General features: G+C 45.5%; 1 protein-coding gene across 3 annotated transcripts in view; it reads right to left on the minus strand.

The window, feature by feature from the left end:
• Positions 1 to 27,381, minus strand: part of MIB2 (MIB E3 ubiquitin protein ligase 2) — a 38,324-nt gene that overhangs the window by 6,432 nt on the left and 4,511 nt on the right. For 2 of the 3 annotated variants that reach the window (XM_069035240.1, XM_069035241.1), the window contains exons 2-14: positions 20,947 to 21,297; positions 20,041 to 20,212; positions 12,243 to 12,349; positions 10,335 to 10,529; positions 8,961 to 9,103; positions 7,342 to 7,449; positions 6,154 to 6,258; positions 5,325 to 5,487; positions 4,121 to 4,254; positions 2,169 to 2,317; positions 1,354 to 1,510; positions 742 to 896; positions 69 to 195 (exon numbers count right to left, since the gene is read on the minus strand). In XM_069035240.1, the coding sequence (XP_068891341.1) occupies positions 69 to 195; positions 742 to 896; positions 1,354 to 1,510; positions 2,169 to 2,317; positions 4,121 to 4,254; positions 5,325 to 5,487; positions 6,154 to 6,258; positions 7,342 to 7,449; positions 8,961 to 9,103; positions 10,335 to 10,529; positions 12,243 to 12,349; positions 20,041 to 20,212; positions 20,947 to 21,193 (1,962 nt within the window). In that variant the 5' untranslated portion in view covers positions 21,194 to 21,297. The remainder of the gene's footprint in view (positions 1 to 68; positions 196 to 741; positions 897 to 1,353; positions 1,511 to 2,168; positions 2,318 to 4,120; positions 4,255 to 5,324; positions 5,488 to 6,153; positions 6,259 to 7,341; positions 7,450 to 8,960; positions 9,104 to 10,334; positions 10,530 to 12,242; positions 12,350 to 20,040; positions 20,213 to 20,946; positions 21,298 to 27,381) is intronic. The other variant, XM_069035243.1, reaches the window with a different exon arrangement.

A 27,381-nucleotide genomic window follows, 5' to 3' on the forward strand; every position in this document is an offset into this window, starting at 1 on the left:
TGGTTGGGAAATGTGGGGCTTGGGAGTGGGACAGGTTTTCTTGATGGTGGGTTTGGGTCATTTCTTACCTCTTTGATGAGAATTTCAGCCACTTCCATGTGGTTATTGAGAGCAGCGAGGTGCAGGGCAGTGAATCCATCTTCCTTTTTGGAGTCTACCAGCTGCCGAGCCCTGGCCAGAATCTTCTTTATGGCCCTGCAGAGTTGGAGAGGTTAACAGAGATGGAAGAATTAATTTGTGCCTCTCCTGCCCAGGAGTTATCAATGTCCATGTTTTACCAGGCAGCACCATGAGCTGACAGCAGCAATGAAGAGCAGTCCCTCAAACTCACAAATTGAATTTACAAGAATACAACAAAAGCCCTCAGTTATCATTTCATAAAGTAGGGTAAAGCCACACTGCTTTGAAAATAATGAGCAGATTTATCCTTGGAAGAGTTCCAGAGGCTCTCAGTCTTTACTAAGACCTTCTCCTGTCCTTCCAAGTGTGAACTCAAACATCTGAGACTGTCCAGAAACAGAGAGATTTCCCAGCCTAGGGAAGCATGAGAAAGATGGGAGGGGGAAAGCAGGCAGAAGTTTCCTGTGAAGGCCTGAAGGAGGCCAACAGCCCTACCCAGCCATATCCAAACACAAGAAATGTGTAACCAACTACCCAGAACCACACCTGCCACCTTCTTAGACAGCCAGCACAAATTAACATCTGCAAAAGGCATAAAAATTGGGAAAAAAACCCACTTACAGCTTGTTGCCTTTCAGAGCAGAATAGTGGAGCAGGTTGAAGCCTTGACAGTTCTGGACAGTGAAATCTATGTTGGGAACTTCAGTGAGAATCTCAATCACGACTTTGTAGTCCAGAGTGATAGCATAATGCAGGGGGGTGTCTCCCTGGGAATCCTACACATGGAGACCCAAGCAAACACAGGTTACCAACCTCAGAAACTCCAAGGAAACCCCCTGTGAGCTGCTGAAAGTCCTGACCAGCTTTGAGGGACTGACCCAGCACAGAACAGCCCCACCACCACACAAACACACCCTAAAAATGGGCTGGGCCCAAGTCACCATCACTGCCATCCTTAAAAATCTTATTGCTGGGAACAACATACAGGAACAGCAGGTCAGCTTTCCCTGGAAGCCTGAATCCAGCAGAAAATGCTGATGTGATGAAGAAAGGGCAGACCCAAACCTGGAATTTCAGGGTACTGAAATCCAGGAATATTTCCCATGCATTTTAAAGCACGACTTTCAAATTCTACAAAGCCACAAATGGTGTGAGACATAAAGCAGCACCTCCCCACCTCAAAAAAAACCCCAAACACCTCCCTGCCCTAAATCCCTGAAATCCCAAACTTACTGGGAGGTTGACATCACAGTTGAGCTCACAGAGGGCCCTCACCACCTCGGTGAATCCCTGGCTGACAGCGACGTACAGGGCTGTGCACTTTGCATGGTTCAGCAGGTCTGCACTGGCTCCTTTAGCCAGGAGCACACGGGCAACCTCAGCTTGGTTTCTGGTTTACAAGCAAGGACAAAACCAGGTTAGAGTCAATCCTGTGCACACAGTAAATTCTTCCTTCTTGCAAAGCAACAGAACTCAGGTTTTGTATCCTCTCAGCCTCACCCCACTTCTCTTACTGTTAAAAAAACCCCCACATGCAACAAAACCTTCCTAATTTGTGCTCTCTGCTCTAAAACAACAGGAATTCTCATTCTTAATGATGAATTCTTCCCTGGTAACTGATGATAGAATTCAAAATCTCATCTTGCTCTGGAAAACGCACAAACTTACAGAACCCAACCAAACAAATTGATCTCAATCCACCAAACCACCTCCCTCATCCCCTTGGAAAGAGTTTAATGACTGAAACTTCCTTATCACTTTTTTTTTTCTGATTCCCTCTGAAAATTCCTACCATGGAAACTGAACTAGCTGTGGAGGATGAGAAATCCCTGTGCTAAGAAATCCTGTGCTAGATAGAAATCCTTCTGGAAAGAAGGATGCTGTTGTAGAGAAAGAAATGCTCCTGTGGGCTGAAACTCAAAAGGCCAATTCCCAACATCAAAACCAGAGGAAAGCCTCCACCAGCCACACATCCTTCACACAGAGTGTCCATTTATATCTAGGATGGAAGTTCTCCATCAGGGATGGCAGGAGGGGAGGTGTCCTACCCAAAGGCTGCGTAGTGCAGCGCCGTGTCCCCCTCGTCGTCCCGCAGGTTGACGTTGGCGTGTGCCTGCAGCAGGGTCTTCACCACCTCCAGGTGCCCCTGGTAAGAGGCAATTTGCAGGGCAGTCCTGCCCTGGTTCTTGGCATCGACCTTTGGGAAGGGCAGAGACACAGAAAATAAGGGATGACCTTGTCCTGTGCCGGGAGCAGAGTGGGAACAGCCCAGAAATCCCACAGAGTCCGTGCCCTGCTGGCTCCTCTCCCTGGCCAGCAGCTCCCAGCTGACCTTGTCCCAAAACATTTTGGAAGGGGAAGGGGACAGCACGTTTAGTCAAGAGGGGAGAAGTGAGAGAACAGAGCTGGAAGCCAGAGCTGTGATTGCACAGCCCTGCTGCCAAATCGCTCTGTGCCTGCGAGCACAACACGCCTTGATATCCCTGCCAACAATTCCCTTCCCGAGAGGGAAATGTGTGAGGAAATCAAATTAGCTTTGCATAAGGCCTTGGAGGTGCCAAGTCCCCACTGTGCTGTGCTGCTGCAGGTACTTCAGTGGGTGCAGTGGCTGCAGGGGAGATCTCAGTGCTCAAGTGCTGCAGTGAGAGTTCTGGAGAATTAAAGGCACTGAAGAACAAGAGGCAAGAGGGAACAAAAAGGCAAAGTAGCTACTGAAACCAGTGGGAGGCTAAGGAGAGGAGAAGGAGACACAAAACCTCAGCAGACTGGCAAGGAGAACAAGTTAATAATCAAGGTTTTTTCCCTGCAGCTGATTTTATGCAGCAGTCAGAGCAGGAGGGGCAGCACTTCCCTGGATAGGCACAAAATGATGGGCGAGTCCTTTGGGCAAAGAGGAATTAGAGGTCACTGCTGTTCTTCCATCTAGACAAGGCAGACAGTGCTGATAAGCTGGAAAAACCCTGCCAAGCAATTCCAACCTGCTCTAAATGAACCTCAAATCCAGCCTGCTCTCTGTAAGACTCCAACAGAAATAGCTGATTTATTAATATAAATATTGGAGTAGAAATAGAAGCCTAATAAAAACAACTGATCATATCATGGATTCCTTACTCTTGGGACTTTCCTGTCTGGGATCAATTTGAGAATTGCAGTTATTTGTGTCTCCTTCCCATCTCCAGAAGCCCCATTAAGTTTATAAATAAAGAACTACAATAAATACCAGACAAATAACCACTAAATCAGCTTCACAGGGGTTCCTTCAGAGCTGATCCTGCTTTTCCTGGGTCGCAGCTCCTCCTGCCAGCCCCACAGACACAGCCCCAACAAAACCTCTTTTTGTTACCAGCGGTTTCCAAGGACACACTGCTGAAAGACTTTGGTGATTCTTTTTTCCCCCAGTTCCTAAACCCTGAGCCCCTCCCTGAAGGAGGTTTCAGGAGATGTGATGCTGACAGTTTGGCACTCTGCAGGCACAGAAACTGTCCAGCAACAAGTCCAGCCCAGTTCCCTGCTCCAGTCAGACATGAGATAAGACACTGCACAGATCTGGGCAGCTTTTCTCCCTCCTGATTCCAACAATGTGATTTTATAAGGTCCTCTAAGGACAGGCACAGCCAGACACAATCCCTGGCTTCCTTTTCCAGCAGATCCTCTGATACCTGCTCCTGTTTTCATATAGATAAATACCTCTCCCCCTCATTCTACAGCTGCAGTGGCCACACAGGAAACCTGGGAAAAGCCAGCTTGGGAAAGGTGCTGTAAAGGACTTTAGTTCAGATTTAATGCCACAAACTAGAGGCACAAAATATGCACATTTAACTTGTGAATTTAATCCTAAATTGCCACCAAATAATATTCCAACTGATAGGAGATATCACTGAGCCTGAAAAATATCTTATTTTTCTCACATCCTTTTCCCTGCTCGACTACAAAATTTTATGACAGTGTTTTAAAGAGCAGAAACAAAGGAAAAAGAACCATTTTTGTCTTCCAAACTTGCCTTGTCTGGGTATTTCTGGAGGAGCTCCCGGACTTTGGCTGCGTTGTTGAGGGCTGCACAAATGACCAGGCACCCTGCATGCTCTGACTCCGTCCTCTGGGACAGCAGCTTCTCCAGGACAGTCACCAAAGTACCTGAAAAAGAGACAAAAATGGACCTGTCACCACACAATTCTCAGTGTTTGAGGGGACAGAGGTGTCACAGCTCCCCAGGCAGAGCAAAGTGAAAAATTTTGCAAGTTCTCCCTCAAGTCTGACTTGAGGAAACAGTCCAAGATCCATCAGGAAAACAAAAAAATCCTGGCAAGTCTGTCCTCTCTCCCACATGATCCTGACATCCAGAGGAAATCAGGATGGTCAGGCCACGAAAAAAATGTATGAGCAGATGTGCAAAGCACCCAAAAAATCCACTCCATGCACCATGTGATCCCAAACTCGATTTCAGGGTGGATTAGGCAAAATAATTGTTGATTTCACAACAGTTCCATGCACGGACCTGGGAATATTTCACAAGCCCTCAAGAATCAGTGTCCTTGTACAGGAAACAGGATGGAACAGGGAACTGAGACAGGACAAGGATGAGGCAAATACTGAACCTAGGGCACTGCTGTGGTTAGCAATTCTGAGTCCTTAGTTCTGTATTTTCCTGTTAAGACCAGCACTTCCCAGTCCTAAATCCTGTGTTTTCCTGTTAAGGCCCAGCTTTCCTTGCCCAGTAAAGCAGAGCTGGGCTTTATTCTGTATTTCCCTATTAATCCCACCATTTCCAAGTCCTATGTTCTGCATTTTCCTGTTAAGGCCCAGCTTTCCTTGCCCAGTAAAGCAGAGCTGGGCTTTATTCTGCATTTCCCCATTAATCCCAGCATTTCCCAGTCCTAAATTCTGCATTTTCCCAATAATCTCAGCATTTCCAAGTCCTAAATTCTCTATTTTCCTGTTAAGGCCAGCTTTGCTTCCCCAGTGGGGCACAGGTGGGCTTTATTCTATATTTTCCTGTTAAGGCCAAAATCCTAAATTCTGCATTTTCCCATTAATCCCAGCATTTCCCAGTCCTAAACCCTGCATTTTCCTAAGCTTTGTCTGCCCAGTAAGGCACAGCTGGACTTTAGTTCTCCATGCAGGGAAGAACATGTGGATTTTTAGCACCCTCTAAAGAGCTGGATCCAAGAGCTGCCAGCCCCTGGGGGACCAGACTTGTCCCTCACTTTTGGATTCCTTGGCACTCTCTGTGGTCATCAGGTTGGCCTCCTCCTCCCTCTGGTAGGCTGTCAGGCAGGCAGGGTTGAAGGTCCAGGACTGTCCCCCCACTGACACTCGCAGATCTCCATCCCCATAGACCTTGATCACCTTCCCAATGTGCCCCAGGGTCTGCAAAGAAAAAAGAGGATTTTCTTTTTTTCCCCCCACCAAAACTGCAGTTCCCAGACCCAAAGCCAAGGTTTTGGGGTTTGTTTTTATTTTCGCAAAGCTGCAGCTCCCGCTGTGTGAAAAGAAGCACTGGACAAGTGACACACTCGCAGACAGCTCCCACTTCGAGGACACCAGAGGGCTCTCACCAGTTTCTCTCTCACTGGTTTGGCATGGCAGGGTTTTCCCAGACACATGGAAATGGCTGGGGAGGGAGGTGCTGATAAGAACTGATCAAACTGGGACTAGGGATGGTTTCCTCTGGGCTTTAGCTGCTCCTGGAGGACACCTGTATCCCACTTTTTAGCCATACTGGGCTGATCAGATCATTTTTGCACTTCCCTGCCTCATTCCAGAGAATCAGGGAGGGCATAAGAGGATTTTGCTTATGGAAACCTCTCACGTGAGTTGGTGGCAGCCAAATCCTTTTTGAGGGATTCCCCCTTTTCCCGTTTGGGTGCCGTGGACACGGCGGTGTCACCGAGAGCCACCAGCACCAGGGGCTGGGCAGGGACTTCCCAGCAGGAATTCTGGGGGGGATACAAGCCCATCTCTAAGTGCTCAGAGCTTGGGGGAAGCTCAGGAGGTTACTGGACTGTCCTGGAACTGGAACTGGCGCGCACTCACAGGTGCCATCTCATCTGTCCACTCCCCATGACCAGGTTGGAACCGCTTCACTGTTTCCATATCATCTATCACCCGGACCACATCACCAACCCAAAAGGTGTTGAGCTACAAGAAAAAGAAAGTCATAAGCTTTTGGGGGATGAAGCTACACACACACACACACACAAAAAAAAATAATAGTGATCAGCCCCTCCACCCCACTCCCAAAATCCCAACAAACAAGACACCCACTGAGTCAAAAAACGGCATTGCAAAACATAAATGCAGCTAGCAAGAAAGCTGTAACCACTGAGCTGCAAAATAAACACAGACCAATTCTCTTTTAAGCCAAGTGCACATTTAAGTAGGGAAATAATTTGGAACAGGCAGTTCCCTCACTTCTTTTCCTCCAAATCGTTTGTAATTAATACCAGATAAAGTACAGAAGTTTTCTTGGTCCATCTCCTCGCTACACCTGGCTCGGCACTGCAGATTTTAATTCACTCTAATAAGGAAGTTAAATCTGTTTGTTATTTAAAACAGAAAAGGGAAACCAGGGTTTATCTGTGCTGGTAATTTGCCAGATGCTCCCTCTGCTCACTGAGCTGGGAGGGGAGCAGTGTCAAAACACACTTTTCAGAGCAGACTAATTTTGTGCAAAACAGTCTGACACTGCATTTTCCACTGGTATTGGGAGTTTTTAGCATTGTGACCTTGCTCAGGTCAGAATTTTATGGTCTTCCAGCAGCTTCTTCTATACCTAATTATCTCTTTTTCTAATCATCCACATTTCAAAGTCCTCAAACCTCTGGGGAAGGCCAGAGCTGTGAGCTTTGGAAATGCAGCCACAAAATGAGAAGGGCTGGATGAAAGATTCAGAAGAAATCAGAGAGAAGCGAGACAAAGATGCAAAAAAGAACAACGTGGAAACACAAAACAGAGAAGAACAAAAAAAAATCAAAGGGAAATTATGTGGGAGAAGGTTCATCACAAGGGAAAGGCAGCTGCAGAAGGATGAGGTACTGGAAGCTGAAATTAAGAAATGGAGTTTACTTTAAGGACTTACAAATGCAAAAAGTTCATAAAATAGGACAACTGTGTTTATAACAGCAGGGTGTTCCTTCAGCACCTGCTGGCAACACTCTGAGCCCTAACCCAGCAGGTTCAGTGACCTCCCTGCAGCATTCCCAGGCCAGGCCCAGCACCTACCTTGGTCAGGGCTCCAGGATGGAAAGTCCAGCGGGTCTCACTGTTGAACTGGACCCTCACGTCCCCTCTGTCTGTGATCCTGTGCACGGTCCCTGTCTGGCCAATGAACTTTGGATAGGAGGGGAAAAACAAAGGAAAAAAAAAAAAAAAGGAGGGAAAAGCCCCTAAATAAATCACATTGCTTAATAGTGGGGAAAGCCCCTAAATAAATCACATTGCTTAATAGTGGGGAAAGCCCCTAAATAAATCACATTGCTTAATAGTGGGGAAAGAAGGCATCCAAGGCATAGGTGGCTAAATCACCCAGCATTTCCCATCCACAGTGCTCCCAAACCTGCTCTACATGAGATGCAACCATTGTTTTTCTACAAAAGGAGGGGAAAGGCTCCTCTAGAAGCTCCTCTGAAGGAGCAGCGTATTGGGGGAGGAGGGGGATAGGAATACAAAGTGCAAAAATGCTTGAAAACGTGGCACAAATGGTCCTCTTTCCAAATGAAAGAGGTGGGCAGGGATTCCAACATTGTTCTGCTTTATAAAATACCAGCAAGGCACAGTCTGGGAGGGGAAAAGGGGCATGGTACTGAAAACAAAATAAAACGGTGTGGTGCAGGGTTCTAGGCCTGCTGTTCTGGCAGGTCCTGAGCAGCTCATGGTTTATAAAGAGGTAAAAAATGCCAATTTCTGAGGTGACAGGAGGTTCCTGTTTCTCTGCTATCATCTCTCTCTACCCCTGCATTCCCCAACAACAGGAATTCAGGAGCACAGAGGTTTAACAACCAACAGACACAGCAACACCCAAAAACTACAGCTTTGGGGCTGTACTTCACTCCTTAGCTGGAATAAAAGAATTCATGGCTCCACTGGCAGCCTTGTTGAAGTTCATCAGAAGATACCAAGTCCCTGCCTGCCAGGCTGAAAAAAAAAACCCAAAAAAGAGGCTGATGCTCAGTTAGGAAATTTCCACTTTAAAACTGAAATGGCAGAGTTTGCCTTGACATTTTAAAGCCTGATTTCAGAAAGTCTGCTCACCTGTAGGGCAGGTTGGGCCAGGATATGTATTTAACCTATCTTTTATAGTTTTATAGCATTTATTCATGCTATTCCACAGTAATAGGTGCTATTTCTAGCTTTATTTCCTCCACTCTCTGGGGTTTTTAGGACAACAGGTGACAGCAGACTGATGGCTCTTCAATTTAAAGGGAAGACTAAGCTTCAAAAATACCATATGGGCTGAGAAATTTTTAGCCCTGGTCAGGGACAGAGCCTAGTGCTGACAAAACACATAACTTTCATTACCAGTAATGCACAGCACAAAAGAAGCCAAACAAGGAATGGATCCAGAACTCCAAAGAAAAGATCTGTGGCTCATTTAAAAACAAACAAACCAGCCATTATTATCTTTTTTTTTTCTTCCAAGACTTTTGCAGGGATCCACAAGGCCACCCTCATCCCAACAGAGCCTAAAAATAACTCTGACTCCAGTGTCCTATCACTAAAAATATCTGTATTTGTGATTCAGTCGACTTTAAGGTCACACAAAGATGTTCTGCTAACTTCCTGGGCAGTGTAGAATGAGGGAGAGGCTGGAATTGTATCCAAGGGAGTATCCAGGGACATACCTCGGCCATTTTGGGATTCCAGCCTCCGTGGCCCTCCTGCATCTCACGCAGGATGTCGATGTCCAGCAGGCACTTCACCTTGTCCCCGTGCTGGAAGGGATGCCTGTCTGTGCTCTCCTTCCTCTGCAGCTCAGCTGGTTTCCCTGGGGACAACAAGGAGAGCACCCACAGCCATGCAGGGTGCAGTCACCCACCTCAGCTTCGTTACAAGGGTTGAAAATTAACATTCATTGGGGCAGAATGGTGCAAACCCCTTTTCATGCCCTATACACTCTATAGGGCAGCACTGTGCAGAGGAATCAGCAGGATTTAACTCTAACTGGATATTAATATGAATTAAACAGAAGCAGCTCTAACAAGACACATTTTGTTCCTCTGCAGAGCGGGGAATGCCTCTCAGGCCGTGGCAGACACCAGGAGCTGTTCTTAGCAATCCACTCACCCACAACTGCTGTTCAGACACACCCACACAGCACCCAAACTTAGTTCTCCCCTCCCCAGGCAGCCACAGAACTCACTCTGAGGAGTGCCTTACCCTCCTACCCTTCCCATGCAGCCATACCCCTGGAATTAAGTTCCTCATCCAACCCTTCCCTCCCCTCATGCTCTTGCCAAACTGCTCAGGGAGAGAAAAGTCTGAGAAAGACAAATAAAAGTCTGCCTGAAAAGTTTTATCTGAAAAGTCTGATAAAAACCCTGATTCTGCTGCTGCAAACACAAAACCAGACCACTCTGTTTTCCTTCAGGGGAGCCAAAGATGGTCCCTGCACCTCATTAAAAAAACAACCCCACAACTAAATTACACCTGGGTAAAAAAAAGCTTCAAGTCCAAAACCACAAGGAGTTTCCTTGGACTTAAGAGGAAAGGTGGATGGCAGCAAGTTGCCAATACAGACTTCACCTTTTCCCATCACTTTTTCTAATTTTTGGCTGTTCCGTTCTCCAAAGTCTCCCTTTGGTCACATTCCCCCCACTGAACACACTTTTGGCTCCACCACAGTGAACAACAGCTTGTCTGAAGAATTAAAAGCTTTGGATGGACAAATTTGACCAAAGTGAGAAAAGCTGGATTCTCTGTAATAGAGTGGGAATTTCCTGTGTTTCCCCCAGAAATTGTGTTCCTTGGGATACAATTGGGGGTAACTGATGGTTTTACCACCAAAAGGCCAAACTATTTCACCAACAACTCTGAGATCAAGCACTATGTTCACACACAAACCAAATTCTCTCAAATGATGCTTATTAACTGGGAACCTCAGAAAATCAGGAGGTGGTTTTTATGTCTTCCACACAAAATGGCTTCAGCGCCAAGGGCCGCGTGAATCACAACTTCTCAATACAGACTTCTCTCAGCAAAGGTTTGTCTCCACCCACCTAATTTTGGGAGATGCTCCTTGTAGTAGAAGCCCCCAGAAGCCTCCACGGTACATTTGAGGTCCACTTTTCCCTTGTGGCCCACCCTGTAAACGTTGGTGGTTCCATCTGCCCAGGTGACGCTGGCAACGCTGCGGCCGGTCTCCACGTCCCAGCCCCGGATATCGACCACGCGGCCGGTCTTACCTTCACCCCCTGAGGGGAAAAGAAGTGAAAATCAGGAAAATTGGATCATGAGACAACTCACTTTGACCAATTAAGAGGGAATCTGTGCGTTAAGCTTGCTGAAACCCAGCGAGAGGCTCATTTTGGAATGATTCTGTGGAGAATTCCTGGTGTGCAGGAGCATGGCCTAGTTAGGGAACACACACATGGTGTCATGGCACCACACTGTGGCAAGAAAAAAAACTCAGCAGTGCTGCAAAACCCACCCAGGATCTTTAAATCTCTCCCCAACACCGGCCAGGTGGAGAAACATCAAATAAAATTTGTTTTCTTCAAATCCAGAACAGGAGGATGGATGTGTGGAGGTGAAGCTGGATGGGCACTGAGACGTGCTCTCATCCAAGAGACAACACTGAGCCTCATGAAGGCAGTCAGGGTTTGCAGGTTCCCAACCCCACTCTGCTGCCAAGTCACTCTGTGGTGCACTTGGGCAGGTCCCAACACTTCCCCAGGACTTCCCCAAACAGGGACAGCAACATCTGTCTCACTGAGGAACTTCTGATGGTCTGCAGAGTCCTGCAATTTAACAGCTCAGAGGAGCTGAATTCCTCATCTAGCAGCTCATCTGAAAAGCACAATGCAAACATTGGGTTTTGGTGTCAGTTCTATCCATGACAGGGCTGTGGATGGGCACAGCTCCACCAAAACCACGCTCATGGAGACCAGCTGAGGGCTGGATTTGGGGTTCCTCTCACTGCTCCTGCTCAGGGAGCTGCTTTCAGGTCACCACCACCAGAAGCAGCACAAGTCTCAGACATGTAAATGCTGCTCTGATCTCAAAAGGATGGATAAGCTGTATTGAGCATAAGCTGCTTTTGCTCTCAGACCCTGCAAGTATCCATGTACTCCACTGAACCCAGAGCTGCAATAAATGGCAGAGTCAACTTTGGAAACCTTTGAACTTCTGACTTAATTCTTAAGGGGCAAAAGGAGCTGTAAACATCACAGTGTGTGTCCAGGGCTCTGGGACAAACGGGCAGGAAAGCTTCCTTAGCCCTGGAGCACCACACAGAAATGCTATCAGTGAACTGGGGACAGGCATTACACCCCAAAAACAGCTTTAAAAAGGCATTTTTGTCTCACTGCATTTTCAGCCTGAAGGTTTCAATTCCTACAGAAAGCAGCAACCACTCTCCAGGAACCACAGAGTCCTTCATCAGTGCACCACGTGAAACCCTCCTTATAGAGAATTTCTCCTCACTGTTCTCAAAGTATCCAAACAAGGAGATTCCACAGAATTCCAAAAGAAAATGGATACCGTACACAAAGTCAGATAAACCTTCCACTACCAATTAAATCTTTTTCAGGAAAAGAGGGGTCTTTATTTTCTTGTAACATGGTGTGCATTTACAATTTTACACAAGAACTTCCAGGATGGTTCCCAGAGGTTTTCACATCTATGAAAAGAAAAGCAGCAAAACTTCCTTCCCACACCCTGAATGAAGGCACACAGTTTATGTCAGACATGTGATAAATAATACAAGAAAACAAGGTGTATTTAATGCTCTAAAGAACAGGAACCTGCATCACCTGACCAGCTCTCCTAGAAGCTGCTGCTTAGCACATGGATTTTCAATCAGCAATTTGCAAAAATAAAATATTATATATATATATATATATATATATATATATCTTTCAAAAAAATCAAATGGTGTTTTACAGGACATCCCAAAAGCAGCTTACCATCCTGGTTACCCCACTCCCAGTCAGGCCCACGGACCACTTTAGCCCCCTGGAAAGTCCCTTTTAACGTGATGCGAGTCAAATTCTGTCGAGGGCTCACTAGGACCCTGAAAAAAACCAGAATAAGAGAAAACAAATGAATTTGTTGTTGTTACAGACACTGATAAAGCTCTGTTTCAGCTGAGGGCTGTCACATGAGGACCATCCTTCACTTTAGGGCAGTGGACATTACTAGGGTGGCCCTGCATGGAGGCATTAATGGAGCTCAGCACATTCTATAACCTGAAAAACAGAGTGCTGTTTTTCCAGCAGTGCTGTGGCTGGACCATTCCCAGTCTGCCACAGACCCTCCCACCCCACACCTTCCCACCCCACGCCCTGCACCCCACATCCCCAGCACAGACCCCGCTCCAGCTGAAGGGAAAAGGAAAAAGGTACCTACGTGATAGTGAACAGGGGGTCTGATGTCCTGTTAAAGCAGCTCCCAATTCCCATAATGTCACAGCAGCCTCTCTGCTGGCTCTGTGTGTGCTGTCCCCAGGCTGGCACAAAGCCTTCTCATGAGTCAGCAAGCCACCAAAACCCACGAGGACCTGCCTGGTTGCTCACCCAGGGTGCAATCCCCTTTTCTAGGTGACTGCAAAAGTGCCCCAATCCATGCCCGTGGAGCCTGACAGACTCTTGGCAGCTCCCAGCCCAGACAGAGCAACCCAAGTTCAGCAGCTGTTCCCCAGGGCAAGGGGAGGGGAAGCTTCTCGGGGGTAGGGCTGACCTCAGAACACTGTAATTATTTCCCATCTAATACCTCCAGAGGGAAGGTGGAGACTGAGGAGGATAAAAAGCTTATGCTTGAACTTACTGTTTACTTATCCACCAAATGCTTAAGTCTTTTACCTTTCTTAACCTGCTAACAGAGCTCCCACCTGTGGTTTACAACCTCACGTGTTTAAAAAGAGGGAGAGATTATTTATGCCTTGCTCTTATGATCACTGAATGTTCATTACCCAGACTGGAGCTCAAAAGGAGGAAGATGAAGGCCCTGTATTTGGATGGCTGAGATTTTGTCTGGTTTAAGCACTATCAAGGCTGGATATTGTTATGAAAGAAGATAATGACAGTGGAGGGAAAAGCTCAGCTAAAAAGAGACACTGATCAGCATTTATTTTATTGCACTGTGTCAGGCACTACAGACTGGCTTCAAAAACCAGCATGGATTTGGGTACAGCCTCTGAAAGAGCTTAGATGTTCTCACTGTATTTTGTTCAATGCTTTTCTAATAATTTATCAAAGATGTGTTAGCCAAGCCCAAAGTGATAAAAATACACTTCTCTCCTCTAAACCCTTCTCTCACAAGGGATAGGATTCAATGCAAAGATTCTTAGTGATAGTAAAATAAAGCCCTGAGTTAAGCTTAAGATGTTTAAATAGCAAAATATCCACCACTCATTCTATTCTTGGCACAAGTTCCCTTTTTGGATATTCACACAACAGTAGTCATTCCCCAGCTCAACATTCTCACATTATTAACCTGCCACTTCCTCTGAAACTTGTGATTGGGGACCAAAAAAACAAAGCTGAGCAGTTCAGAAAGCTGAGCTTCCTTAAAGCAGGGAAATGTAAGAAATTCCATCTCCTGTCCTGCTGAAATACTGGGGGCCACCCACCAGAACTGTCCCCGTTCCCCAGCCTCACCAAAATTCTGACCCTGCTTTAAACCACTGCTGACCAGCACCCCCAAAGAGTGATGCAAGCACCAGATGTCCTGAGCCAATGATTCTTATAAAGGTTTTAATCTAACTCAAAATGTTTTGCTCCAAATACTGGCTAACAACCAAAGTTACTCAGAGTGCTGCAAAAATACCCCCGGGATAAATTTAATCACTGTGATACTGCCTTTAATAACAACGTTAATTATGACAGCACAAGTCTGCAGCCGTTTCTGCCCTACAAATTCCAAGGATATTAAATTACTGTCGAGCCCAGAAAGCACTTGGGAGCATGTACTGTACAGAATGAAGTTATGGCTCTCTCCAGCATGCTGGGAACCACTCCCTGGGGATCTGGTTTCTCTGAGGTGCTTATTTGGCTTTTGACATCCTTGAGAAGTCTGCTCCAGCATCTGGAACAGCAGCATCACCCCTGCTTTAGAGAGAGGGATGGGAGATCCAAATCAACTGATCTGGAGAAATTTACACAAAAACTACTTTTAACTTGCAGCAGCAAGTCAGAGCTCCTTCACACCAGGCATGGTTGATGTTTTGTGAGATTTTTCTGCTGCATAAAGTTCTCATCTAAAGAAATAAACACAATGAAGGGGACTGGGAAGTACAAGGGATGGTCACCCTGTAAGGTGGCAGGCCATAAATACCACAGTAATCCCTTCAGAAAGGCACAGCTCTAAACCAGAGTTTCAACTTGTGGGAGACACAAACCCACATCCCTCTCAGGACACACAAAGATCCACCTCCAGAAAAGCCAACACAAAAATCCTGCAGGAACTACAGGTAAAACTGACCTCAGTGCAAGAAATCCCAGGTTTTCTAATCCCCCCAGCAAAGCTTTTCCTGAAGCACTTCCAGCAAAGGATAAAGGAAGGCAGTTCTGACAGATGGTTGCTGGTTGCTCAAGCAGGAATCAGACTAAGACAAGGATGCTGGAGAGGGATCAGGATCACAAAAACCTATTTCAGGAACTGTCTTTACCCAGATTTTTTTCCTTTTCAATCCTCTCCTTCCTTGACAAGGCACAGTTCTTCACAAAACCAGCTGTATCTTTATAACACATCTTTCTAACACATCTTTCTAAGTAAAAGCTGTGTTTTTTGGTAACCCCCAAAGTAACGTGGATCAAATCCTGTTCTGGAAAGCCACAGCAGGGAAGGTTTCAGATCGAGGCTACTAAATGGGAAGTAAAAAGGTTCCTGCAGGCAGTTTTTCACAACTGTGCCCTCAGAGAGGTTCATCCAGAGCCCTTAAAGGCAGAATATTGCACTGAGAAGATGCAGAAACACCATGGAGCACATGGAGTGAAAATGTCTTCTTATCATCCTTCAAACATCATTATTAGTTCAAAACCCAGGCTAAAGCTGGTTTAGTGAAGGTTTCTCTCCTTGCAGTTTTGATCACGTAATTCCAGAAAAGATAAAGATAAAATATGTCATTGAAACACAATCCCTGTTCCACAAATCAAACAGAATAATCCAAATTGCACAAGGGAAGCCCCAGTGTGGCAATAATAATATAATAATAATACAAGAATACAAGAAAACAAGGTGTATTTAATGCTCTAAAGAACAGGAACCTGCATCACCTGACCAGCTCCCCTAGAAGCTGTTGCTTAGCACATGGATTTTCAACCAGCAATTTGCAAAAATAAAATATTATATATATTTATCTTTAAAAAAAAAAATATATATATATAAAAAAAAAAAAAAAAAATATATATATATATATATATAAAATATGTTTGGAGCTTTTTAAAGAGGCACAGGCAATTTATCTGGCAAATCATGGTGGGTTTTTTCCTAAAGGAAAATGATACAAATTCATTGAAAGAAAAAAAAAATAATAAATTAATAGAAATAAATTCATTCATACTTCATGAGCACTTTGTTACAAGTCAGGAAATAAAAACGTCAGCACAGAAGAGTCGCATTCAATTCCAAATATTCCTCACCCAAATTTCTTCGCTTAAACTGCCACTGCATAAATAACACAAGTTGAGGAGGTTACTATGTAAATAAACCTGCATCCCTGTATTGCCCAGTAATCAAACACCCAGCAGTTGTCACTCAGCTGCTGCATTAGTTCAGCTCTCAGTATAAGCAGCCACAGATGGGAGGTTGGATTATTAAAGCTGCCTTGAACGGGTCTGCACTGCACAGACCTAAATCAGAGCACGCACTTGTTCCTGGATCTGATTTCCAAATCCAGCTGGTAACTCCACCAGACAGAGCTGGTTTAAGAATTACAGATGAAAATAACTGCAATCTCTGTTTTGACTACAGGATAAAACACAATGAGAGAAAATATTTGTATTTCTTATGCCTGATTACACAAAACATTTCCCTGTGCAGCTCGCTGGCTCCTCCAGCTCCATTGTTTGCCAGGAAAGAAAAAAAAAAACAGGGCTTGTGAAAAACTATTGAGGTTGTGATTTATTGGTGAGTGAAGGCTAGAAAATAGCCTGGGTAAAATGCACCACATCTGAAATTCAACTGAGCCCCACCCCTGAGCAGGGGATCCAAATGCCAGCACTGCATGGGAATATCACAACACTAACATTTTGTATGAGACTATCTCAGGCTCGATTATTTGCAGAACTCACCAGAGTGTGCCTGACTTTTGCAGCCCTAATATAAACTTGATGAGCTTTGCTTTGCTGCCCTGCTCACAGACACTGATTTATCTTCCAATTACTAAGCACATATTCAGCAAATGGATACAACAACCCTGAGAAAAGCTCTTCAGTAAAACTGAGCTGTTCCATCCTTTTAAGCCAACCATGAGAGCCTCTCCCACAACAGCCATAAAATTCAAACCAAACAAGACCAATAAAAATAACAGATTAGGAGGTCAGGAAGAGATTACCTCAAACAGCAAAAGTTAAAAAGAAAATCAGCATTTCCTGTCACCTAAAGTTCAAACTCGGGTCATTTAAAGACCTGAAATAGCCTTCAGGTAAAGGTGTCTTCAAAGCCTCTTTAGAAAACTGATTGGGAACCCTCTGCAGTGTCTGTCTGGGGTTAAACCCTCCTAAATCCTGGGATTAGTGACCTGCTACAAACAGGGATGTGTTGGCCTTGCCTGGTTCAGGTGGCCAGTGGTGGCTCTGGCAGCAACAGCAGGGATTTGGGAAGAACCAAAGGATCCCCATTCCCAGAGAAAGGAGGTGGGAGAATCCTGGTATCTAAAGGAGACTCATCTTGGATTTCACAGCCACTCAACAACAAAACCTAAATCCACACAGCATTTACCACATCTTCTTAAATACTCTGATTTTCTCTTTTTGTCCCTAGGGAACTGCCAAAGGTTTTATCTTCTACTTTATTTAGAAGGAAAAAAAAAAAAGAAAAAAAGAAAAAAAAAAAAAAAAGAAAAAGAGAGATGAGTGATCTAAGCAATAGTCAGTGAGTCATAAGCAGGCAATTTCTGCTCTCCCAAAAGGATGCTGCAGTGCCTAAGGCAAAGTGTCTGCACAGCTCAGACCTCCCTTATTCCAAAGAAATCCTCTCCATGGCATTGATCAAAGGTGATCCGTGCCCTTTGTTTCACATCAGGGCATTCCATTCTTAATGCAGAGCACTCTCCAAACCCTGGACCAACAAATCACAGGGCTACATTTGCATTAAAGCAAAATCTTCCCACTGCTTCCTGCCCCTGCATTGCAAGGCATTTCTGAGTAAAAGGGTTTTCATCTGCCAGCTCCCTGTGTGAAAGCTGCAGAAAACACCCTTTTGTTGCAGTTATTGTGCCACCCTCGGTCAAATCCTGAAACCAAACCCATTTGTGACAACTTGTTTGCTCCAAAAGCTGAGTGACTTCCAAGAACCACAACGTGAACCTTTCATTCATCTTTAAAACCGCAGCTTTCCACAACAGGGAGCTTCTTCCTTGCAACTTTCTAATTCCTCTCCATCCCAAAAACTCAGCTGGAATCAATACCTGCCCCACAGCAACAGCAGAAAAGGTGTTCCATTATCCAATTACAACTGCTGGTTTATCCTTGCCCCTTATGGAGGCTCCCAGAAATCACTGCCACGCCTGACAGGCTCATGCTGTGTCTCTTATTCTTTTCTCTTTTTTTTAATTTCTATTTTTATTAGCTGCTTGCTATTCTGAAGATCCTTATTCCTGCTAACACACAGCAAAGTAAATCAGAATAATGCTCATTTTATGAAGACTTGGTATCAGGCAGGCTGGCCTATGTTTAGAGTTCTTTTTGTCACATAAAGTTGATTTATATCACATTTTCTCTAACCACTCATCCAGCCACACTCATAGAAAAAAAAAATTTAAAAGGGCAAAACAATTTAGGGGAAAAAAAAACCCAACCCAGCCAAAAAGCCACCAAAGCACCATCAGACATCACATTCTGCTCTGCACCTCCAAAGAGCTCTCCAGTGCTTCCACGACATTCCAGAGTGGTGCTGCAGTTTCTGGGAAAGTCAAACAATTCACACAGGACAGCTCTGGCCCTGGCAAGTTTGCTGGCCATCCTCCAAGCTCCCTTTTTCACCCTGACAGCAAGAACTGCACTGCCCAGTTCCAGCAGCAGCCCGGGCACAGGCAGAGACAAGCCTTGGGAAGGAAAATTGCTCTTTTTACATCCTCCACCACTCAGACTGCTCAGAAAAAAGGAACAAGTTCTGCAGAGGATGAGTCCTGAGGAGAAATTACCTAGAAATCTGCCTTTTGATCCAGGACAGCATTCCAGGTGCTCCTGGGGAAGGTCAGGTCCCTGCTGCCCAAAGGATTTCCCACCTGCAGGGTTGAGAAATCCCCAGCACAGGGCAGAAAATCGGGGCTGCTCTGCAGCAGTGCCTTTTTCTCTTTTTTTTTTTTTTTAATTAAATGTGAGTAAAATGATGTACCTTAAACTCAAATAAAAGACGCAAGCAGGCATCCCTGAGTAACTACTTGGAGATAACTCTGTTATTAATAGAAAGAGAAAAAGCCCCCACACGTCTATTTTTATAGAGATGTGTATTTTTATAGATACACCAAATTGTGAGGCTCATTTCACAGTAGGAGCTGGCTGGCTTGTCATATTAACACAAGCTCCAGAAACACCCTCATCTGGTGGATAAACACAAGCCTCAAAGCTCAGGGGGGAGATTGTCTGGCCAGCAGCATCCCTCCTCTGCTAGGACTCGGAATTCTGGCTCAACCAACGCTGGCACCACTCTGGCAATCAGCTCCAGGCAGAGCTTCCCACATGGCAGGAAAAGCAGCTGCAAATCCCAAATCCCACACCGCTGCCTTTAGCACAGTAATTACACTTTTCATTCCACAGATGGATGCAAGGCACAGTGATATTTTCAAAAACATTAAAAAAAAGGAAAAAAAAAGAAAATCAATGACAGAGATAAGCTGATTTCTTATTCCTTCTCCTGAAGGCAAGAGGATTACATGATTCATCTTCATGCCCACTTTAGGAGGTGCAAATAAAAGTATTTTTGAGCCTGTTTTTGAGTTCTTCCTCAGGACAGGAGAACAGATCTCTCATGTTTTGGCAAATCATGGAGGAGCATAAAATTACAAATGCTGTTCCACAGCAGTCACCTCCAAAAAAATTCATGTGCAGAGCAGGAGTAAATGAGAAAGTGCTGCCTCTTCAGTGAATAGACCCCCAGAATAAATCAACAATTTGGGAGTGCAAGATCCCTGTCAGCCTCCCTGTGGCCTGAGAACAGCAAGTAGCAAAGCAAATCTAAGAAATTATTTATTTGGGGGGGGCTGAGGAAGAGAAAAACCAGAGCAGAAATCATTCTTCTGTCATTTATAAAAACACTCTGCAGATTTCTGTTTGCTGCCCTTCTTTTCAAGCAGCTTCATAAAAAACTAACCATAATTCCACAGAACAAACTTTTCTGGTCGTGCAACCCAATCAGCAAAAATTGAGCACTGCCCCATAAATTCACAGGAATTTCTTTATAAATCACACAGACGTGGACAAGTTAGGTTGTACTGTTGTTGCTGGGTTATTCTGCACACCCCAGGGGTGCACAGAGCAGGTTTTGGAGAGCATTAGGATGGAGCTAAGCCCCATAAATCTGCTGAGGGTGCAGTGGACTCACGGCTGGGAGTGAGCAGTCTCGTAGCGCTCGAAGGAGTGGGACAGGTCGTGTTTGTTGTTCATGTAGCACTGGGTGCACAGGTCGTAGTCAAAGCACATTTTGCATTTCCACCTCATGCCTCGGATGCCGTGCTTCTTGCAGCAGTCACAGATGATGTTGGGGTGACGGACACCTAGGGGAGCAAAAGAGAATGGGAGATCCACACAAATTCTTCCAGGGAAAACCAGGTTCTTAGAACCACCTTTCCAGAAAAAGACCTTTCACTGAGCCAAGGAGAAGCACAAGTACTTCACAATGCACCTAGAAATCCTGTCAGCCCTCTGTTCAAATCTTTCCAGCTTCTTACATTCCCATTTTTTAATCCCACTCATACCTAAAGTAAATATTTCTGCTCCTTACAGCACGAATACTGCTCATGGAAGAGTGCCATGCTTAGTGCTGGGCATTGAAACAGCTGTGTTTCTAAGGAGAAATTATTTAAGGGCTAGAAAACCCTGGCACAACTGTTCTGAATGAACCTACTCCTCTAGTCCACACTTTACAGAATTAGGGCACACAACTGTAAAGGGGACTTGAATGAAACCTGATGAATACGTGTTTTGAAGGAGAAAAAAAAATCGTGTATGGAAGGTGATGCAATAATACAATGTGAAGTGGTATGTGTAATATGAAATATCCACATTAGGGCCTCTCCTCCTAAAGCCATGTCTGCAGAAGGACAAACTCAGTGGAAGTGTTCAGCTCACAGATGGAAAGAGGAGGAAAGCAGAACCTTTGCACAGAGGGAAACAGGAATGTCCTGGCCACGCACAGGCTGTGCTCTGCCCGCAGGTGCCGAAGACTGTCCCAACGTGGGGCAGGAGGTGGCTTTGCCAGTGGCTGCGCCCTTGTCCTGGCCCTGCTCACCTATCTGGGCGTTGTCATAGAGCAGGAGGTCGTAAGCCCCCTGGAAGCCCGTGCGATAGTTGGTTCTGTTGCCCTGATCCCACTGCACCACCACGGTCTTGTCCGGCGTGGTGGGGCTGCCCGTCCGGCCGATCTCCACCACGGTGCCCACGTTGCCCTCGCCGCTGTCCTGGCTGCCCCACTTCCAGTCCACTCCACGGACTACCCGCATCCCGACCTGCATGCTGGCATGGGGGTCCAGGTCCATGGATCTGCACAGCAAACCCTAAAACTCCTCCTCGAGAGGGGTCTCGGAGACGGGCGGGATCAGCGGCAGCACTCGCAGCGTCGTGGGCAGCATGGTCAGCACACCTGGAAATACAACAGGAATTTAGGTGATGCCACTCCACACATCGCATTTCCCCCCCAGAAGGATCTGGCTGCAGAAAAAGCCCAACCTGCTGAGCAGAGAAATCTCTGTTTTATTCAAAACCGGGATTCTCACAGCTTGAGCACTGATGAGAATGATAAAAAACCCAACCAGGCTTCCAAGGCTCATCAGCATCTGCAGTAATATCCAAAAAACTTGTCCCAGAGTACTGTGAATGAGGGAAGAGAACTGGGAAAGGAGTCTTTACAAAATTCCAGTACCAGCCCTTGATTCCAAACTCAGGAATAAGCACAACAGCCACCAGAGACAGAACAGCAGCAGACAAACAAGCACAGTAAATAAAATGGAAAGAAATTACCAAGAAAACACCAGCAGCACGATTTTAGCAATAAAATTCAATCTCAGTCTATTTTTCAGGAAGTCTCCTCACACGCATCTTATCTGAATACTGCACTGTTGAGTTTCACTTGCCCTTCAAGCCAGTTTTGGTTTTGATTTGAGCATACAGGAACTTTTAAAACTTGAAAGAAACGTTTGTCCGTTTCCCCTAAGTAACCGCAGTTTTTCAAAAACATGGCCAACGTCAGAATAATTTCAGTCTTTTCCTGTTATGTATCCACCAGCTACAGCAGGAACAAGGAAGGGCTATTGCTCAGCCTGCAATAAACCCAGCAGATTTAGTGCTGGGATCAGTGAGACAGGGACAGCCTTCCCAACTGTTGCCATGACAATGGGTAAATGAGGTGAACACCACACAGATGTAGCACATCCTCCATTCTGAATTAAATCAAACAGATTCTTAAACAGATTCTCAAATCCCTCTTTCTCTCTTTACCAGCACAACAAGACAGAGGAGTGTGGCTTCCAATATGCAGAGCCTGGAAAAATCTCCTGTAGCATCCTCAGGCATCCCTGGGTCTCCCTCTTCCTCCTGAGCTATCCAGAACATCCAGATTTCCTCAAAACTTGAAAAAAAAAGGCCCAAGAGGATGCCAAGGGATGAATAAAGCAGATGCCACAAGCAAAGCTCCCCCAGTGCCACGACACAGGGCCAGCTCAGCCCAGGGTGAGGAGCTGGTCCAGCTGAGGGGATGTGCTCAGCCCCAGCAGCAGGAGCAGCTCTGGACCCTGGGACGCATTGTCAACGCTCCCACCTACCAATAAAAGCAACTGAAACCACCAAGCCCTAAAAATAAACCCATCCTCCAGCCAAACATCCTCTTTTGAATGCATGGAGGAGTCGTTTGATGCAAAATCACATTTCCAGCGTGCAGCATGAGCCTGATTCCTGCTCAGCTTTAGCATCTCTGCAGCTTCAGCCTCTCCCTGCCACGCATGGCTGTGACATCCAAACACCTGTCACACGAGAACAGCATCAAACCCAGCTGTCCTTGTGAACTTCACATCATCTTTGCTTCTAATCATCACTAAAAGTCGCCCTGGGCGAGTCTTTCATTTGTTTTTGTGGGGGTGGATGGAACATTGCTGAGTTGAAGGTGCACCAGTGTTTACTGTCTTTATGAGAGCAGGAATTATCAAAGAATATCCTTTTTAGAAAGCTCTGCAGAGCCTAGTGAGATCTTCCCTCTTCCTCCAGATCACAGATGAATAAAATGGACTATTTATTGCTCCAACTAAGAGGCAGAACTGCTTTTTTTTAAAGGCTGCTACGAACCAGTCAAGCAGAGAAAACAAATGGGAACATCCAACAACGCAAAAGGTACAAGAGAAGCACAATTTAATTATTGTTACAGGGCTTTTCCTTAAAGAGAACCACCACAACCCTTTCCTGCTTCATCCCAAGGAATCCCATGCTTAGGGAAGGAAGCAACAAATTCCACAGGGTATTAGGTGGGGATAGAGGGTTGCTTCCCAGCCTTCAGAGTTTTCTGCCATTTCACTGGGCCTTCTTCCTCTCCCCAGGAATGAATGAACCATCACAGGCACAGAACTCTCAGCATTCCAAGGAAGGCAATGCCAGCTCCAGCAATTATCGATCAAAGAACATTCCAGGCTGTGCCACAAACCCATAAAATGAAAATCCCTACAGTATAAAGGAAGATAATCCCTCCCTACCTGAAAAGAGCAGAGCAGGCTGGCACTGACACATCCTGGCAAGTGCCCAACAGAGAATCCCGACAGCAGAGCCAACCCTGTGTCCCAGAAAGGCAAACCCACACCTTCCCTGTGCACCTTCCCACAAATTTTGGACGCTGCTGGAGCTCAGCTGCACACTTGTGATGCTGAATGCTTTTGAAGGAGCTGTCAGGGCTGCAAAAACCACCACCAGTCCCTTGCTGGCTGATCTGAGGATGCCCTCCTAATGCAAATATTCCATTTTCCACACAAGAACGCACCGAGTGCATCCTGCATTCCCATCTCCTCTGCAGGGGCGATGCAGAACGGGAGGAAAGGGCTGGTCAAAATCTTTACGAGATTAATTAAGCCCTCTTGTGGTCTGAGCCTTGCCAGAGCAGCATTATTGACTTCCTAAGTGGAAATGTTTCACTCACTGAAGCAAATACTCCTCCCTTGATGCTGCCTGGGCCATAATTATTCCAGGGAAGGACAGGTATAGCTGCCAGAAATGATTCACAGAGAAAACATCGCTTTCCCATGGGAATTTCAAGGAACCATGAACAAATAATCCATTCTAAGAAAAGCAGATTTCTGAATCCTGATCTAACATTCTGACCTTGCCTACTGTAACACAGGAAAGAGCAGCCTAGCTGTAATCTGTGAGTCCAGTTTTAGGAAATCCCACTAAAACTTAACTGGAAAAAAGGGAAAATACTCCAGCTTTTAATCCACAACATTTTAGCTGCAATAATTGTGACAACTTTCTGCCGATCTTCAACTGTGACAGCCCCAACATCCACCTCGTGGGAGGCAAAGGTTGCTGCTGGTCTGGCCCCACAGCAAACAGAACCCAGTGCTGTAAACAGCTGGCAAAATCAGTGCCTGGAACCTGGTGATCACATTATTTGAACAGCATGGTAAACAGAGGAAGTGCTTAAAAGAAATAAAAAGCAGCTTTTTTTCTTCCCTTTACACATATCCTGCAGTTTGAATTGTCTTCTTGAGGTGAATTGTTCCACTTGAAAGAGATTTGCCCATGCAGAGGATGCTTCCTCAGGTAACTGCAAATCACACACTTCTCCAAAATTCCCCACTTCCCCAATTGATAAACCCCCAAAGAGCATTTTGAAAATAAAATAATTCCCCACTTCTTACTCTTTCTGTTCTCTTTGACTCTTCCAGTGCCATTAAATGAACTCTTATCAAGCCATTAAAAATGTAAATTGATCAGCTTCCACTATTGCAAAGCTTCAGGACTTAATTTTGCATATCCTCACACCAAGAATATCGACACAATTTTGGTGTGATTAAGTCAGCTCACATTGACTTCAAAACTGCTGGTTTTTAGCAGTACTACTTTCTCCACCACTCCTGTGAGCATTTCCCTACAGAAATAAGGCTCAGCAGGGTTTTCCCCTTTCCTGACAACTTTCACAGCTCAGTGACTGCCCAGAGCTCACCTACACCAACTATTGTTCCCTACCTGTTTTCCTACCTACAAAAGAGAAATAAATACTTTTATATTCTTTAATAACTAGGATCAAATACCTCTGCTCAAGGCTTAACAGCTGCTAAGTTTATTACCAAGGTTAGCATCCATGCCTAAAACCTTAAATTCCCACAAATATAGTCACTATTAGATGAAAACAGAGCAGAAAACCAGTAAAACACACAGGAAATCAATATTTTTATCCCACCACCATATGGACAGCACCTTGCAGCAGAGAAGCTGTGGCTGCCCCATCCCTGGAAGTGTCCAAGGCCAGGCTGGATGGGGCTTGGAGAAACCTGGGATAGTGGAAGGTGTCCCTGCCCATGGTAGGGGGTGGAATGGGATGGGCTTTAATGTCCTTTCCAACCCAAACCAGTCTGGAATTCCATGATATTTCCCCTGAGAAGCCACAAGGCCTCAGTGACACTTTTCCTCCCTTCTCCTTGTGCAGTCAGGAATTTTGTTTAGTCTAAAATTTTGCAAAATGGCATCACTGGCACAGGGGAGGGAGTGAGAGAGGAGCAGATGCTGTTTTTGTGGCTTAAATACCAACAGCAGATCAAGGAACCCATTTTACTGATAAATCAACCTGAGCTGAAATTTTAAAATCAGACATGGGGCAGCTGCCACTGGCGAAACCAATCAATCAAAAAAAAAAAAAGGTGAGGTGAAATCATTCCCAGGGCCCAAACCTCACCTGCTCCCAGAGCATATTTAACCTTATTACATAAACAGAATAAAGCAGGTGATTAATAGGCCTTTGCTCAGGGATTAATATCTTGTCGTTTCAGCGTCACCGTACGGGAGCAGGCACAGGCACATCCTGACACACAGGGAGGAAATGCTAAAAATAACCAGCCAGGCTCAGAGTCCCCACCGAGCATTTTATCTCTGCAATCAACACTTGGCCTTTACAAATGCCAGCCCATTGATCTGTTTTGCCCAAACTGAATTTTACATTCCATTTTACGCCGCTTGTGTTCTGGCGCCGAGTTGTTCCTTTCCCTTTCAGCAACGTTTCAGTGGTTCTCACTCTGCTTTTCCACCTATTCCTTCACCTTGTTAAAGGATGCAGGTCTAAAGGAAGCACCTTTAGACAAATTCATTCATATTCAGGAGCAGTAGTTTTGTGCAAACTCTTGATTCCAGCATTCTGGTTTCCTAAAACATGGCAAACAACCTCAGAGTAAATCCTAAAAGTGGAAGAAATTAGAGGGAAGTTACCCATCTTAAATTTTGGGTTTATTATGTGTGAGTATGGCAGGACCCAAAAGCTGCAGTGGACACAAAAACTGAACTGAGTTGGCCTTGAACCTTCAATTTAACTCAAATTTCAACCCCACTGTGATGACAACAGGCACAGAAAACTGAACCTGCTCCAAAAACATCACACTCATCTGCACAAAACCCAAACTGGCTTTGTCACTGAGATCCGTGGACTGAAAAGGGCTTTTTGTCAGCAGTGAGTAACAAAATTAATTAAAAAGAAAGTGACAGTGATCACCCAGGAGCAAAGACACAGCACAGTGCTTTTCATGAATCAGCTCCGTGCTAACTGAAGGACTAAACCATGAAATGAACTGGATTGCACAATGGTCAATATTTGCTTTAAACCACACAAATGCAAACACCACCTTCAGGAAACACCACCATAAACCAAAACTAAACAGCTGGCACAGGCTGCCACCACCAGAAGCTGTGGCACTCCACAGGGTACTGGGTTTGGCTGGGATTGACTTCATTTCCTTCACTGCAGCTTGTCTGCTGCTCTGGTTTGGATGTGTGACCAAAGCAGTGTGGACAACACAGGGGGGTTTGAGCTGGGGCAGAACAGTCAAAGCCTTTTCTGGTTTTCCCACTGAGGCTGAGGGTGCACAGGAATTTGGGAGGGAGTAGCCAGGGCAGCTGACCCTGAGTGACCACAGGGACATGCTCAGCAATAAAAACTGAGGCAAGAAAGAGGAAAGGGGAATGTTTGGAGTCTCTTTGCCTTCCCAAGCAATCCTTGCACCTGAGGAAGTCCTGCTTCCTTAATTTTACCCTTCCAGTCCTGCTCCCTGTCCTACTGTGGCGGAAGGGAGCTGCCTGCCAGGGTTAACCCACCCCACACAGAAAGGTGGAATATCTTTTGCCAGGTCAGGGATGCTCAAAATTCACATTTCTACGTCAACATCAATCAAACCCTCCGAAAGCACAAGTTCCCTCCAACAGCTTCTACTCCACAGGAAAACTTCAGGCTTCAAATTGCTGAGATCAGTGCTTGTCTGCCCAATGGAGAAATAAAAGTGATTACAAGTGGAAGTTCACACTGGGCATCTCGTGGATCTCTCTTATTACATCCCATGAGATAATTGCTCATGAGCCCGATAAAATTTCCTTCTGGCTTTTGATGAACTGTGTTCTTTCCAGGAGGGAGAAAAAACAGCTCCAGCCATTTGCTTTAATTGGAGCCGACAGTTTGCAGATCTGAGCCTGGAGCCTTGAAAAAGCTCAG

The sequence above is a fragment of the Aphelocoma coerulescens genome, chromosome 21 (genome assembly GCF_041296385.1).
Source record: "Aphelocoma coerulescens isolate FSJ_1873_10779 chromosome 21, UR_Acoe_1.0, whole genome shotgun sequence".
Taxonomy (NCBI): domain Eukaryota; kingdom Metazoa; phylum Chordata; class Aves; order Passeriformes; family Corvidae; genus Aphelocoma; species Aphelocoma coerulescens.